The 16540-nt window shown below is 38.4% G+C and overlaps 4 gene segments (V, D, J or C); all 4 read right to left on the minus strand.

Annotated features, from left to right (window-relative positions):
* Positions 1–2992: 2992 nt before the first annotated feature.
* LOC125306069 lies at positions 2993–4158 on the minus strand. The segment is given in 2 exon segments: positions 2993–3414; positions 4054–4158. Coding segments are annotated over 2 exon segments (465 nt in total).
* A 5354-nt stretch (positions 4159–9512) lies between these two features.
* LOC125306077 lies at positions 9513–10004 on the minus strand. The segment is given in 2 exon segments: positions 9513–9856; positions 9968–10004. Coding segments are annotated over 2 exon segments (381 nt in total).
* Positions 10005–11029: 1025 nt separating this feature from the next.
* LOC125306140 lies at positions 11030–11543 on the minus strand. The segment is given in 2 exon segments: positions 11030–11319; positions 11504–11543. Coding segments are annotated over 2 exon segments (330 nt in total).
* A 1648-nt stretch (positions 11544–13191) lies between these two features.
* Positions 13192–13920, minus strand: LOC125306156. The segment is given in 2 exon segments: positions 13192–13616; positions 13844–13920. Coding segments are annotated over 2 exon segments (468 nt in total).
* Between the last annotated feature and the right edge of the window lie 2620 nt (positions 13921–16540).

Genomic DNA, 16540 nt, shown 5'->3' on the forward strand with positions numbered 1-16540 from the left:
AGCAAATACCATTGCCATTCTCAAACTTTCAATCTTCGCATTTTGCCTTGGCTACTGGAAGGCCAATTTCATTTCATTGTTTTAGATTTTGTATTTCAATTTATTTCATTGTTTCTGAAAATTTGATTATTTAATAAGTCACTCATTCATTCAGAGAATAAGTAATTTAATAACATAGACAATATGACCATGACTAATTGATTAAGTAAATATATACATGACATGTAGTTCAGTTCAGTTCAGTTCAGTTTTTTATTTGTCTTTGTTACAGGATAACAACGAAATGTTGTTAGAACAAAAACAGACAGGCATATAGTTTGAGGTTGTTCATCCATTTGCCTTATATCAATTTACATCCTCATGAATCACCCATTACTTTGCACTTAATTTAGCTCCCCATAAATACCCCCTAGAAAACCCCATAAAGTGCCATGTCCAGTAAAGTGCTTGGTGCAATAATTAATAAATCTAATACAGGTAAGGTTGTTGGAGTGTTTTTGCAGCAATGCAAAGTCCAGGTCACAGGTAATGGGGGTGTATGGACAGAGACATATGTTTCAGAGGAATGTCCGATGGGGAGTGGAGGGTTAGACTGTCCATTAAGCAGCCTTCCTGCATGGGGGTAAAGACTGTTGGCCAGCCTGCTGGTTTTGGCCCTGATGGACCTATATCTTCTCCCAGAGGGCAGTGGTATATACTGTATATTAATTAGTGAATGTAAAATGAATAGCTCTTTGTTATCATCATGACAGTGGCATAATGAGCCAACACCCTGCCCCAATGCAGGATTGTCAATACAGCCACCCACTCATCTCCCTAACCAGACTGTGTGGTAATGTAATGGCAGTAAACACGCGACATCTGGGGAATGTTCTCTAAAGGTTCGCTGAAGGTCATGCAAAATAAGCCTTTAGAAGACATCCTGTCATTTGACTCTTGACTATTACTTCACCCATTATCCAGACATCTGCTTAAAATTGTCATGGATAGCCTATAGTTTATCCACAAACTAGAAAAAAAAAAACACTTTGCTGTGTTAAAAACAGAAATGTTATTTAGTGTGGACATCATACTGTTAATACTGACCTGATTTCCAGCTTAGCATATTAGCCAACAGTGAGTGGAGGCAGTGGTTCTCAAACTGTGCCATAGCTGTATACACCACACCTGGTACACCATAACAGGTGTGTATTATTATTTATGATTACATGGCTGTCACATTTTGTAAAACTCTGCCAGGAGAATTATTGCTTTTATAAATGGTGTGCCTTCTCACCAGAGAATAGAATCACTGTGCTCAACTATCTAGCTAGATGAAGTGTTCTCCCTCACCAGCATGTGAGCCTAGACAATACAGTCAAAGGCATGCTCAGGTCCTTCCCATCTGCTGATAGAGCAACAAGAGAGTCCTCCACTGTTAGTCCTGCTCTTCGTTGCCCTAATCCTTTCCTTCAGATTGCTCCTTATATCCATAACAATAAGTATTTTTTTCAGTGAATTAGCAAGCTGAAATCAGAAGCTACTGTAACAATCATAAAAGAACTGTGCACCCTCTCTCTCCCGTGCACATGAAAAAGGTATGATGTAGATTTGTTAGAGTTCTTTTTATCTTTTTATCTATGTCCTGCACGCATGAAAACTGAGTATGTGTTTTATGTTTGTAGATTTATTAGATTGCACTTCAATATGTTATAGACATTCTAAACAGTTTAGACAGAGACCAGTGTTAAGCTGTGTCACAAAACAATAGGCTTTGTCAGTCTAATTTTAAAATTACATTCAGAGCATTACTTATGTTAAATATTCCGCATTGAAACCCAGGCAGAATGGCCTGATGACACCCATGGTCTCAATCTGTATATTTCCCCCCACAAAAACACACACACAAACAACACACAACAAGCATGCATGATGTACTAGTTGGAAAAGAGGCCTATCAGTTAAGTCATATATGTAAGGGATAACGGCCGCCGAGACCCGCAATGGTCGTTATCCCGCTTATCACCCGGTTGCCAGTTTGTTTAAGTTTGTTGTACAGCTTTCTTTTTTCCGGGTGATAATATAAATTATCGTAGCACAGAGGGAAGCCATTCTGTATTTGTTTCTTCGAGACAAAGACTGACAGCTCACACATACAGTGGAGCATGAGGGGTGGATCTGCTGTAACCTCCTCTGGGTTTCATGCTCTTAATCTAAAGCATTGAGCGCCTCCTCCTGGTGTCATGGTGACATGACATGTCATGCATTACATGTAAATTAGACTCTAATCACTAGAGTATTGTTATGAGAAAAGGGATGCTTACAGGGATTGGCAACCACGAATAATGGTGATATTCAGTTGAATTTTTGGCTATGCATTTCAAATATACATACACTACCATTCAAAAGTTTGGAGTCACTTAGAAATGTCCTTGTTTTCATCATTAATGTTGAAAATTACTTGTAGAAAGAAATGGATCTTTAATGCAATATCTGCATTGCCAATTATCAGCACCCATTCATCCAATGTTTCAAAGGTAGTCTACATTCTGTTTACTTATCTGATACCAGTTTAAAAGGCTAACTGATAAAACATTGGAGAACCCGTTCACATTTATGTAAGGACATAATGTAATCTAAATGTAAAAATCTAATGCAACTGATCTCATCTGGTATTCTGTCTATAAAGGAGTGGAGTGGAAATTTATTTATTGTGACTTTCTAACGGCAGTGTCATACGTATATAAATATATAATATATTGCATATAACTTACATACACATACATATATACATACACGTTAAATTATCTTTATACATTAATTTTGAAAATATTATTTAACTGTATATTCAAAATATTATTTTTTTATTGTGTAAATATATATATTTTTTATTTATGTATTATAGGTGCATATTTTATTTGAAGCTATGTAAAAATTAATGCATTTCTTTAAGAGTATTATAATTCACATGATAAATACAGATCAGTAAAATGTTGATGAATTCAAATCTGTATCAGCAGACTGGATTAATAGTCAGAGTGTATAAATGGATGTACTGTCTGTGAAGGGGACATGTTGAATCTCCCTCCTCCTGCACATCTGAGAGGTTTTTGTACAGCAGAGTCAGAGTTCCTGTCACTGTGGGCATCAGGGCGCAGTAGTACACAGCAGAGTCAGACGCCTCTGCAGAGGAGAGCTCCAGAAACATGCACTTTTCCTCTGTCTTTATGGAGGGAGTCAGACGGGGAACTGAGCCTGAAGTGGTACCAGCCTCATATATGTAGTAGAGGAACTCTGGGATGGAGTTGGGATACTGACGATACCACTGCAAACTATTGACACTACCACTGTAGTTACAGGAGAAAGTAACAGCTTCTTCCTCGATGACGATCAGTGAAGAATGCGAGGGTGTTATGGTATTCCCAACAGATTCTCCTGTGAATGATGAACAAAGAGATGAAGAGCACGTGAAGATGCCAGTCCTTTTAAATGGAGGTAAAATTCAAACAAACACAAATTCATCTGAATATTCCTGAAACATGTTTCTATGATGGACTCTACATTTCTTTCTTCTATACTATACTATACTATACCTTGCTGATATACTACGCCTATTATATATGACATCTACAAAGATCTTACCTATTAAGAGAGACAAGAGCAGGAATGCACCAAGTACCATCATGGCTGGCCTGCACTGACAGAGTGACTGCAAGCATCTCGACACCTTCTTTACACACATATATTTCCTGACTCCGCCCCAACCACTGGAGTTGGTTATTGTTGCGTAAAAGTGGTTTAATGATATCAATTAATGACTTAACAGGCTGATGCTTTACTCACTTAAAATCAATTCTGCCTAATACAGTATATTTCAACTGGAATCATAATTGGGTATAAAAAGAGCACTGCAGATATCCAGAGATACTAATTTATGTTCATTGTATTATATATATCATGCATATTCCATCTAAAGATATTTAAAATGAAACGAATTTCATTCACAGTATTATAATTCACATGATAAATACAGAGCAGACTGGATTAATAGCCAGAGTGTATAAATGGATGTACTGTCTGTGAAGGGGACATGTTGAATCTCCCTCCTCCTGCACATCTGAGAGGTTTTTGCACAGCAGAGTCTGAGTTCCTGTCACTGTGGGCACCAGGGCGCAGTAGTACACAGCAGAGTCAGATGCCTCTGCAGAGGAGAGATCCAGAAACACAAGCTTTTCCTCTTTCTTTATGGAGGGAGTCAGACGGGGAACTGGGCCTGAAGAGGAACCATGCTCAAATATGTAGTAGAGGAACTCTGGGATGGAGTTGGGATATTGCCGATACCATTGCAAGTTAGTGACACTACCACTGTAGTTACAGGAGAAAGTGACAGTTTCTCCCTTAATGACGACAAGTGAAGAATGAGATGATGTTATGGCATTTCCAACAGATTCTCCTGTGAATGATGAACAAAGAGATGAAGAGCATGTGAAGATGGATATTTCTGATACTGTATATGCTTCTGTGAGTCTAGATGATTTGAGATAACTACTGTAGATAATTTGATTATGTACTTAACTGTGCAACTGTATTATGTAACACCTAGATTATATACTTCCTTATGGTTATAAATAAAAATGGTAATACTCAAAGATCTTACCTATTAAGAGAGACAAGAGCAGGAATACACCCAGTACCATCATGACTGGCCTGCACTGACAGAGTGACTGCAAGCATCTCAACACCTTCTTTACACACACAAATTTCCTGACACCGCCCCATCCACTGGAGGTGGTATATCGTTCATTTATGGCTTTACCAGCGTATGTCTTAATCATTTAACTGAATTATATAATATATTTCAACTGAAACCATAATTGAGTATTAAAAGAGCACTGCAGATCCATAAACACATGCTATGCATGTTATAATTTCTGTAAACATGAATGGGCTAATGTTAACACTATACTGTGGTCCATATGAGCCAGATGGTGCTAGTCGTTTAAACACTTTACTTTGACTCAGGGTGTTTTCACACTTGGTCTCTTTCAGCCTTCTAAACAAACTCAGATCGATGACTCAGTATTGTATTGTTGTACATAACACTCCAAACAAACTCTAACCCATCAAAAGTGAACCGGTGGTCACGGCGCAATTCATCTAATCTGTGCACTGTGCACTTTTTGCATTGTAGTCTATTTTATCCTCCTTGACTTGCCATTGCCAAAAGAGAAGGCATGCCATTTATATATATAAATATAACTATTATCATTGGGCCTATAACAAAACAGGATACAGACATTCCAAACAAATCTGTTCTAATGTTATGCTAATGTTATATACATTACAATGGGCTGTTGTCAAATTGCTGGAAATTTAATTGATTAACACATCACATAAACTGTTATCGAGTGTTGTTGATACATGATAGGCAACTTGTGTCCTCGGAACCAAATCTGACAGCAGCTTTGGAGTTTTGGAAGTAGGCTGCAGGTAGGCAGCTGGTGGATATATAACTGGCATAGGCTTTTGGTAAGGTAAAAGCAACAACCGAAATGCAGTGTTGAAACACGTGTATGAAACATGTTACTGTAACTATGCAAACACTGATCCGGTATGGAATAGCACTGCATAGAGAAGCATGATTAACTCAGCAAAGTTCGCAACACAGGAAAGAGTGCAGCTTGGGCAGCTGATCCCAACTCAGACTCACACTGACATCTGTGTACATGTACCAATGATCATTTCAGGACAAGGAAGCTCCTCCTCAGAAATCATACCATGACTGACACATTAATTGCAAAAATTGACTGTCTACATAACAGCATCTACTTGATCATTCATATCGATAGGTAGCTATAGTATGCTTTCTATGACAGACAACTGTGATTTACTGAGAACAATTGTTAAAATGATATTTAATTAGGTGTTATTGCACTCTGTTATTCAAGATCTTAGCTGTGAGGGTTTTTGTTGAGTGCAGCTGGGTTTCCTGACACTGTGGGCTGCAGGGCACAGTAGTATACAGCAGAGTCTGAGACTTCAGCAGATGAGATCTCCAGAGAAACTTGCTTTGCTGTCTTGTCATGTTTGATTGATAACCCAGGAACAGGAGGAGTTGCATTGGTTATGTAGCCTCGATATTCCAGAATGAGAAACCGTGGTACTGAGTAAGAGAACTGGTGATACCAGTGCAGACTGTAGTCTGTTCCATCGTACTTGCAGGAGAGCTCAACATGTTCTCCTTCTATTGCATGCTTGACTGTAGTGACTGGAGTAATAGAGTTTCCAACACTCTTACCTTTAATGAGAGAGTTTTGCACAAATATCAGTATGCATATTGTCTGTTGCTCTTACTCATTTATATTCTATTTTCTTATTAATAAAGGCTGCTGTCTAATACTACAGCAAAATATAAAAATGTTCTTACCCAAGAAGGTTGAAAACATTAGCAATGTTACCACATTAATCATGGTAGAGCACATTGTGGAGTTCATGTGATATGCAGGTCTGCTTGGATTCAGTTCCTTACTCTCAAACGCTTTATCCTGACCTCACCATGATGCTGTCTATTCAGCTCCTCCCCTGATGGTTTGAGTATTTAGCATAATTTAGAGAACTTTATTGATCACACACACACATGCACCCATACAAACACACCTACATACACAAACATACAGTAAGCACACACACACACACACACACACACAAAAAAAACACATGCACACACAAAACACATATACACAAAAACAACCACACACTCTGCACACACTCAATTACAAACACACAAAAAAGGAACAAAGTAGGAAATGAACACAATTTGACAAGCGTGACTTATTTTTGTGTAAAAAAATAATAAATAAATAATAATAAAAAAATGTGCTGGACTGGGCGGCGGTCATATTTTGTACCGCTCTGCGGTACATCTAGTTTTTTGAACACTATTGTGTCCAACAGGCCACTCACGACAAGTGTTTTGTTGTGACAAATACTAAAGAATACACTTTAATTCACAGTGATTGTGCTAAACCACATCCGATCACTCATCAACTCTTAACCTGTAAATATTTTTTTTTTCAAAATAAACATAACAAGTTATTATTGTGTCTCTTTGTACAGTACTCCATCTGACTGATTGACATTTCTTAGTCGGTGGAAAGAGTTTATGTTTGTGCAATATGCCATCTGGCTCAGATGGGCCACGGTTTAGAATCAACCTCAGTATACACAAAATATAATGGACATACATTAGCATATGTGAAGTAATGGGTGTATTTTTCAAATCACTGTATTATTATATTGATCTGTGTTTATGTGTTTGTGTGTCGCGTGTTTGTGCGTGTCGTGTGTGTGCATGTATGTGTGTGTGTGCATGTGTAGTGTGTGTGTGTTTACGTGTGCTTACTGTATGTTTGTGTATGTAGGTGTGTTTGTATGGGTGCATGTGTGTGTGTGTGTATGTGTGTTTATGTGTTTGTGTGCATGTTTGTGCGTGTCGTGTGTGTGCATGTATGTGTGTGTGTGCATGTGTAGTGTGTGTTAACGTGTCTTTGTGTGTGTGTGCGTTTTCATGTGTGTGTGTCTTTATGTATGTGTACATAAATAAAGCAAATCAGGGAACCACCTACTCTTTAAGTAAGTGCCATGGAATCTTTAACAACCATGGTGAGTCAGGACCTCAATTTAACATTCATGCAAAGGAAAACATCTGCAGTACAGAATCCCTGTCACTGCAATAGGACATTGGGATTGATGTTCTACTTCCAGCAGGAACCTACTCTTCCAAGGAGGTTTCTTATCCAAGTACTAACCAAAACATGATTAGTTCATAGATTTAACGTGTACATGTAATGTAAAATACATTTTATACATGTGTGTGTGTGTGTGTGTGTGTGTGTGTGTGTGTGTGTGTGTGTGTGTGTGTGCGTGCATGTGCTTGTGCGTGTGCTTGTGGGTGTGCATGTGTGTGTGCATGTGCATGCATGCGTACATATGTCTACTGTGTGTGTATTTGTCATACGTATGATTACTGTGAATGTATGTGTGTGTGTGAATATCTGTTTATGCACATTTGTGGATATGGAATGGGTTAACATGACCCCTGGAGGCAAACAAATGCAAATTGGTCATCCTAGCCCCTACCGTTCTCAAGAGATTCACAGAAAACTCTGTTGGTGTATGGTCACTAAATGTACACATAAATTAATTTATTCTATGGCCCCCCATGAACGAAAATCCACGAAACTTGGCATGCATTCAGAGGGTGTCATAATGATCCTATACTTTCAATTTCGTGCAGTTTTGACCAGGTCAGCCAGAGATATTGTGATTACAACACCTATTTTTTTTATTTTTCATTTTTAACTAGGTGGCGCTATACATGAATTGAGTGGTAATGGGATGGGTTGACATGGCCCTTAAGACCAACATACAAAAAAAGGTGGTCCTCCTAGGCTCTACGGTTCTCGAGATATTCACAGAAAACTGTGTCCGGCCACCTACAGGCCAGTTGGTGTACAGTAACATAAATTAATTTATTGTATGGCCCCCCATGAACGGAATTCCACGAAACTTGGCGTGCATTCAGAGGGTATCATACTGATCCTACACTTCCAATTTCATGCAGTTTTGACCATGTTAGGTCACAGATACCTGCGATTACAACACCTCATTTTTACTTTTTCGTTTTTAACTAGGTGGAGCTATACATGAAATGAGTGGTTATGGAATGGCTACATGGCCCCTTAAAGGAGAATTCTGGTGTGATATTGACCTAAAGTGTATTGAAACATGATACCGATTGTGAACGTATGTCTCATAGCTCATCTCGACTTGTCCCCTGCACTCCAAAATCTGGCTAGTTAGCCCGATGCTACCAACAGCTTTTCAATAGTGGTGCCCGGTGCATCGGGCTAGCCATGCAAATAAATCACTGTTTTACACCCATTTACGAGGCTCAATGTATCTCCACACTTCATTGGTAGACTTCCGAGGGCCCTGACATTTAAAACGAGACATTGAGAACTTTGAAAAAGCACTGGTAGTTTACTTACAAGACGATTTATACAGACAGTATCTTCAACGAAGTTTAGCGTTTGCAGCCATCTTGAATTTAGTCACGATAAGTCAAACAGCGAGTAAGAATGAACAGGTATGATAAGGGATCAGATTCCAAAAAATAATTCAGTGGAAATGCATGGATTCCAGTTGCTGCTACTGGAAGAAACTGGAATCCATGCATTTCCACTGAATTATTTTTGGAATCTGATCCCTTATCATACCTGTTCATTCTTACTCGTTGCTCGGTCCAGTCCATCGAGGGGGGGGGGTACACAGATCAAAACGAAAAACAATGGTTCCATGCTATCCTTGTGGGGCTACATGACCACCAAGTTTTGTGCACCCCAGTCTTTCAGTGTCCCGGGAATCCTTGACAGAAATTTGGCCATGCTTCGCTGCGCGGCGGTCATAATTATGTGAGCAGTCCATTCCGGCTACACTTTGCTTACAGTACGCTCACATAGAATTCATGTCATTTAGTTTTTGTACAGTGTTGTAGGGTTTCCTGTCACTGTGGGCCTCAGAGCGCAGTAGTAGACAGCAGAGTCTGAGACTTCAGCAGATGAGATATTCAGATGAACCTGTTTAGAGTCTTTATCCACTTTACCAGAGGCACGAGGATGAGGAGGAGTTGATTTCACTGGATCACTGTTGGATTCAAACAACATGATGATGAATTCTGGTTTAGATCCTGGATTCTGGCGATACCATTGCAGATTGTCCACAGCAACACTGTATGTGCAGGAGAGAGAAGCTGTTTCACCCTCTGAGACAAGAAGTTCTGTAGAGGTTGAAGTGATGTCAGCTTGAAAACTGTCACCTAAAAAGAAAAAAAAAAAGATATTTTTAAAAATACTTAAAACATACAGACTTGTGTTTCATAATTTTTGAGTCTGACTTATTTTTATATTCAAAACTGAAATAAACCAACCTATCAGTGTGAAAAGCAGAATGAGAAGGCTGCACATGGTCATAATTGTGTGTAATAGAATCAGTAACAGAGTCCACACATGACAACTCTTCAGTTGTTCTTCATGAGAACCCAAACACAGCTGTAAGACTCCTCCTTCTCACATGTCTGTACAGTGGTACACACCCCCATTGAGACTCTAATCTTTTCAACAGTTGAAATACTGCTGTTTTTGTACACTTTCAGCAGAATAAGGTGATGTGTGCACCTGTGTGTGTATGTATGTGTGTGTGAGACCTAATGATTTGGTTTAAGGCCACAGACAGATATTCAGTAAAGAATATCTGCCATACACCACCATTCCACTAGATGGCACCATGATGACATAAAACAGCTTTCTCTGGTGAGGTTCACTGAAGAGTGTCTACCAATACTTTCTGCCAGAATGCAGAAATATGTTCTGTTCATTTCTCTTCATAATGTATACTGTGGCAAGAGTAAAATCTCAAGTGAAATCCTAATCCAGTGTGTCATGGCTGAAGTTTGTGATTAATCATCAGTTCAGTCTAAAGTGTCTCTGTGTGCCCCTCAAGTCCTTTTGTAATGTTAGGTCACATAATGGGTCATTTAATATGAGGTTGTTTGTAGGAAGTGCATGGACGTGCATAGAGTGTATGGAGTGTCCCTCTCTTTTTGGTCAGCTGTGGTTACTATGAAAGATGCTTTCATATGTCAGACAGAAAAAAAATGTTTTAGTCTGTCAATAGAGTAACTAATTATAAACGAGATTGAGAAAGATTCAGGTTGAAGAAACCCATTCCAATGAGACAGCTTTAGGTGTTAAGTAACATTAAGTATGATTTTTTCTGTGAAATCTCAAAATAAAATAAAATGAACATTTGTATGTTTTGCATTTGCATGCATGGCCATCCATATCATTGCAGATATGTGATACCATTAGGAAACCACAATAGTTGTGTATGGTTAAGGAAATTGTAATAAGCTCTACAAATAAAACTTAAGGCCACATTTAGACATGCAGGTTTTTGTATGAGGATGTGTGTTTGTCAGTCGCTGTGGGCCTCAGGGCGCAGTATAGAGTGCAGAGTCTGAGAGTTCAGCAGAGGAGAGGTGCAGATATAGTTTCTCTTTAGTCATTCTCCCAGACAGTCGAGAGTCCACATCTGATGTCTGATTCTCCCCAACACCGTACATGCTGAGAAGATGCTGAGGAGCTGAGTTTGGATGCTGGTGATACCACTGTAAAGACTGTAGATTTGAGGAGGAGTAGCTGCATGAAAGGGTTAAACCAGATCCCTCCACATGAGAGACCTCAGTACTATCTGGAGTAATCATATCAGCATTGATGAGCCCTGCCAGAGGAAAAGAAACAGACATGTATGTAACCTGAAATATGTAAATATAACAGCTATGAATGAGAGTTGTGCATATATCAGTATGCATAATACTGTATGTGCTGCTTTTTTCATTCTCATTGTTTTTTTGAAAATAAAGTCTGCTGTATAATACAATTGCAAAATATAGAATTGTTCTTACCTAAGAAGGTTAAAAACAGTAGCAGTGCTACAGGAATCATTATGGTAATGTCCATAGTGTAGTTCATGAGGCAGGGTGGTATGCAGATCTGCTTGGATTCAGTTATTCACCCTTAGACACTTCAATCTGATGTCACCATAATGCTGTCTGTTCAGCTCCTCCTCTGACTGGTAGAGGGTTGGTGAACTTCATAAGATCTTTGGATAATGATAAAGTGATTTTCAAAATGCTCCCATCACTTTTGGAGACATCCACAAGATAATTATGCCCACTGTGTTTTGAGTTATGGTAACAATAAACTATCTGAGTCAGAAGGTAGGCTACAGTACACTAGAGCACTAACATAAACTCTGACCTCTTATCATGACCTGTTACACAATAAAGCAACCTTTATTTCCAAAATAATGTTATTATTAGAAGATTACTTGAAATATTATTCATACCTATGAAAAATATTAAAGGCCAAACAACACAGAGAGCTTCCATGTTGGCTTTCAGAAAGAAACGGTGTGCAGAGCTTAACTGAAGCTTATGCAACCTTGGAGAGCCTGGTATGGTATGAATCTGTCATGTAGTGCAAATGCTCAACCCCTCATAACCCACATGATGGCAGTCTTGAGTAGAGTAGAGGTGTTTTCAAATCAAATTCAGCACATGTAAACTAAATGTCGTAGAATTGATTTTTGTAGATTATTTTAATCTGGATAGATTTTTGACAAGCTGACAATCTTCAGGCTGGGGTACCTATTATACGATATTATATTTTGAAATAATTATAGAGAAAAGGAAATTGTTTATGATGAATATATACTGTAAGCTGTATTTACATTTTCACTTTACAGTTTTCATTTTTCAATATTGTAGAAATTCAATTATGTACTGTATATGGTAAAATCAATTATAATGGCCATGAAACAAATATACTTGGCCTAACCTGATTTACATTTGCATTTATATTATATTATTGTCTCATATGAGATAAAGTTGGAAATCTACCGATATCACTGTAATGTATTGACAGCACCACTGTAGTCACAGGAGGAAGTGGCATCCCTCTCACTGATTATCACTGAAGAACAACATGTGTTGTGGCATTTCCAACAGGTTCTCTTGTGATGGACAAAGTGATGGACAAAGAGAATACAGCGCACAAACTTTCCACTGATACAAAGGAAGACAAAGAAAATGCACAGCCAAAATATGCCAAGACTGTTTATATGGAAACCGTGATTAATGTCCAGGGTAATATTAATTTACATTTTTGGCTGTATACGTTTCAAATACAACTTTGTGTGGTAAAGCATATAACTATTATATATGACCGTCAACTCATTTGAATGTCACTCAGCAACCGTAGGATGACATCAGAATAAATGAAAAAAAAAAATGTTTTTCCAGAGCTGTATATATATGAAGAGTTTGGTTCCAAAATGCTATACCTCCATTTTTAAAACCATTAATAAGTCATGTTATTTATAATTGTGTATTTCAGGTAATATCAATACATTTGCAGTTTTGCTGTTTTGATTGAGTAAAGATAAATTAAATAGCAATGACCGAATTACAGTTGCACTGAAATTACCATGGAAATGAACTGTATAAAAATTGTTTATGAAAATTCATTGAAATGGAGGCTATAGGGTTTTGAAACCAAACTCTTATATAAATATATTGAAACCCGTACAGTATCAGCAGCCTGGATTAATAGTCAGAGTGTATAAATGAATGTGCTTTCTGTGAAGGGGACATGTTGAATCTCCCTCCTCCTGCACATCTGAGAGGTTTTTGTACAGCAGAGTCTGAGTTCCTGTCACTGTGGGCACCAGGGCGCAGTAGTACACAGCTGAGTCAGACGCCTCTGCAGAGGAGAGCTCCAGAAACATGCACTTTTCCTCTGTCTTTATGGAGGGAGTCAGACGGGGAACTGAGCCTGAAGAGGAACCATGCTCAAATATGAGGTAGAGGAACTCTGGGATGGAGTTGGGATACTGCCGATACCACTGTAAACTATTGACATTACTACTGCTGTAGTTACAAGAGAAAGTGACACTTTCTCCCTCATTGATGACCACTGAGGAATGAGAGGGTGTTATAGTATTCCCAACAGATTCTCCTGTGAATGATGAAGAAAGAGATGAAGAGCATGTAAAGATGACAGTAGTCTTTTTAAATGACAGTAGAATTCATACTAAACACAAATTCATCTGGATATCTTTGAAGTCATTATTTCAGATAATGAGATAACTTGATTATATAACTATACCTGCGTGTATATATTACACCTAGATTATATACAACATTATGATTTTAAATACAAATGGTGATACTTCAAGATCTTACCTATTAAGAGAGACAAGAGCAGGAATGCACCAAGTAGCATCATGATTAGCCTGCACTGACAGAGTGACTGCAAGCATCTCGACACCTTCTTTACACACACATACATTTCCTGACTCCACCCCATCCACTGGAGTTGATTATTGTTGTTTAAAGCAGTGTTTTTCAACCACTGTGCCGGGGCACACTAGTGTGCCGTGAGAGATCATCAGGTGTGCCGCAGAAAGTTACCCAAATGTCACTCACTGGTCCAGAAAAGCAACCATTGCATCAAAGAATTTATAACCACATGCTCTCATTGATTGTATGATTGCACTATTTGTGGTATGCAGGCATTGTACAACGGGGGCCCCATATCCAGTATTCACAGAAGCATCACATACCCAGTTCATAACAACAATTAAATTAGATATAGTCACCTACAAATGAAAAAGAGGGCGCTTGTTTTATTGAGCAGGTCTTGCATAGAAGCCATAATAAGGCCATATCTGTGTATTATTTGAAATTTTAGGCTATGGTATGTTTATGTTTTCTTCACACAGGATGTTAGTGTGCCGTGGGACATTTTAAGTGTCAAAAGTGTGCCGTGGCACAAAAAAGGTTGAAAAACACTAAATAACAATAAAATGCTTTTCATAACATTCATTTATGGCTTTATTAGTGTACGTTTTAATCATTTAACTGAATTCTATAACATATTTCAATTGAAACCATAAATTATGTTTTTCTAAACAAAGTTCAGCAGGAGCCCGGATGATAGACAGCAATTAACTCACCTGTCTTCCGCCGCAAGGATATTTAAGCCAGCCTCTTTATTCATGTCACACGCCCCGCTGTGAATTATCCCTCCTCCTCCTCCCCCTCCATTTCAGTGATAGCCCAGTTACTCATCCTCCTTACACAAGGGGGTGCAAGCGGCCATCGCTCTATCGCAATCTCCGCTTCAGGCATTCCAGGACCACGGCCAGCTACCATGCCACACATACAGTACGCTTAGCTTATACACTCAGCATAGCAATCATACCGACGGGCGAACTAGTGGATGGATGGATGGATGGATGGATGGATGGATGGATGGATGGATAGATAGATAGATAGATAGATAGATAGATAGATAGATAGATAGATAGATAGATAGATAGATAGATAGATAGATACTCTATTGATCCCCAGGGGAAATTCAAGGTCTCAGTAGCATACAGACAACACACACACACAACGGTCACAATTGTGACCAAGCATAAAAGACTCCTTTTCACCCACTTTTTCAGGAAAATCTTTAAAAATAGTAATTGATTACTTCAAAGGGTTACTCAAGACACATGATTTTGATATATTCAAGTCTGGGAAAAATTTGGGATTAAACGGGTTAAGCTCATCCTTTAACTCAATTTTCAAAATATATATGCCTTAATTGTGTATCAATTAGATGTATTATATGTTTATTTGTTCATTTTATTATATTTATTATAAGTGCATCTACAGATATTTAAAATGATAATAATTAAAATTAAATTACAGTATATTGTAATTCACATGAATACAGATCAGTAAAATGTTGAAACATGTATCAGCACATTGAATTAATAGTCAGAGTATACACATGAATGTACTGTCTGTGAAGGGGACATGTTGAATCTCCCTCCTCCTGCACATCTGGGAGGTTTTTGTACAGCAGAGTCTGAGTTCCTGTCACTGTGGGCACCAGGGCGCAGTAGTACACAGCAGAGTCAGATGCCTCTGCAGAGGAGAGCTCCAGAAACACACGCTTTTCCTCTGTCTTTATTGAGGGAGTCAGACGGGGAACTGGGTCTGAAGTGGTACCAGCCTCATATATGAAGTAGAGGAACTCTGGGATGGAGTTGGGATAATGCCGATACCATTGCAAGTTAGTGACACTGGTACTACTGCTGTAGTTACAGGAGAAAGTGGCACTTTCACCTTCTATGACGACCAGTGAAGAATGCGAGGGTGTTATGGTATTCCCAACAGATTCCCCTATAAATGATGAACAAAGAGATGAAGAGCATGTGAAGATGCCAGTCCTTTTAAATGGAGGTAAAATTCAGACAAGCACAAATTCATCTGGATATCACTGAAACATGCCTCTATGATGGACTTTACAGTACATTTCATTCTTCTATACTATACTATACTATACCTTGTTGATATACTTAACTATACATGCATTATGATAAAATGCCTATTATATACGACATCTACAAAGATCTTACCTATTAAGAGAGACAAGAGCAGGAATGCACGTAGTACCATCATGACTGGCCTGCACTGACAGAGTGACTGCAAGCATCTCAACACCTTCTTTACACACACATACATTTCCTGACTCCGCCCCATCCACTGGAGTTAGTTATTGTTGTTTAAAAGTGGTTTAATGATATAAATGAATGACTTTACCGGCTGATGCTTTACTCATTTAAAATTAATTCTGCCTAATATATTTCAACTGGAATCATAATTGGGTATAAAAAGAGCACTGCGGATACATTCACAGATACTAATTTATGTTAATTTTATTATTTGTATGCATATTCCATCTAAAGATATTTAAATTAAATGAATTTCATTCACAGTATTATAATTCACATGATAAATACAGAGCAGACTGGATTCATAGTCAGAGTGTAAAAATGGATGTACTGTCTGTGAAGGGGACATGTTGAATCTCCCTCCTCCTGC

This window comes from Alosa alosa, chromosome 1 (assembly GCF_017589495.1).
Source record: "Alosa alosa isolate M-15738 ecotype Scorff River chromosome 1, AALO_Geno_1.1, whole genome shotgun sequence".
Classification (NCBI taxonomy): Eukaryota; Metazoa; Chordata; class Actinopteri; order Clupeiformes; family Clupeidae; genus Alosa; species Alosa alosa.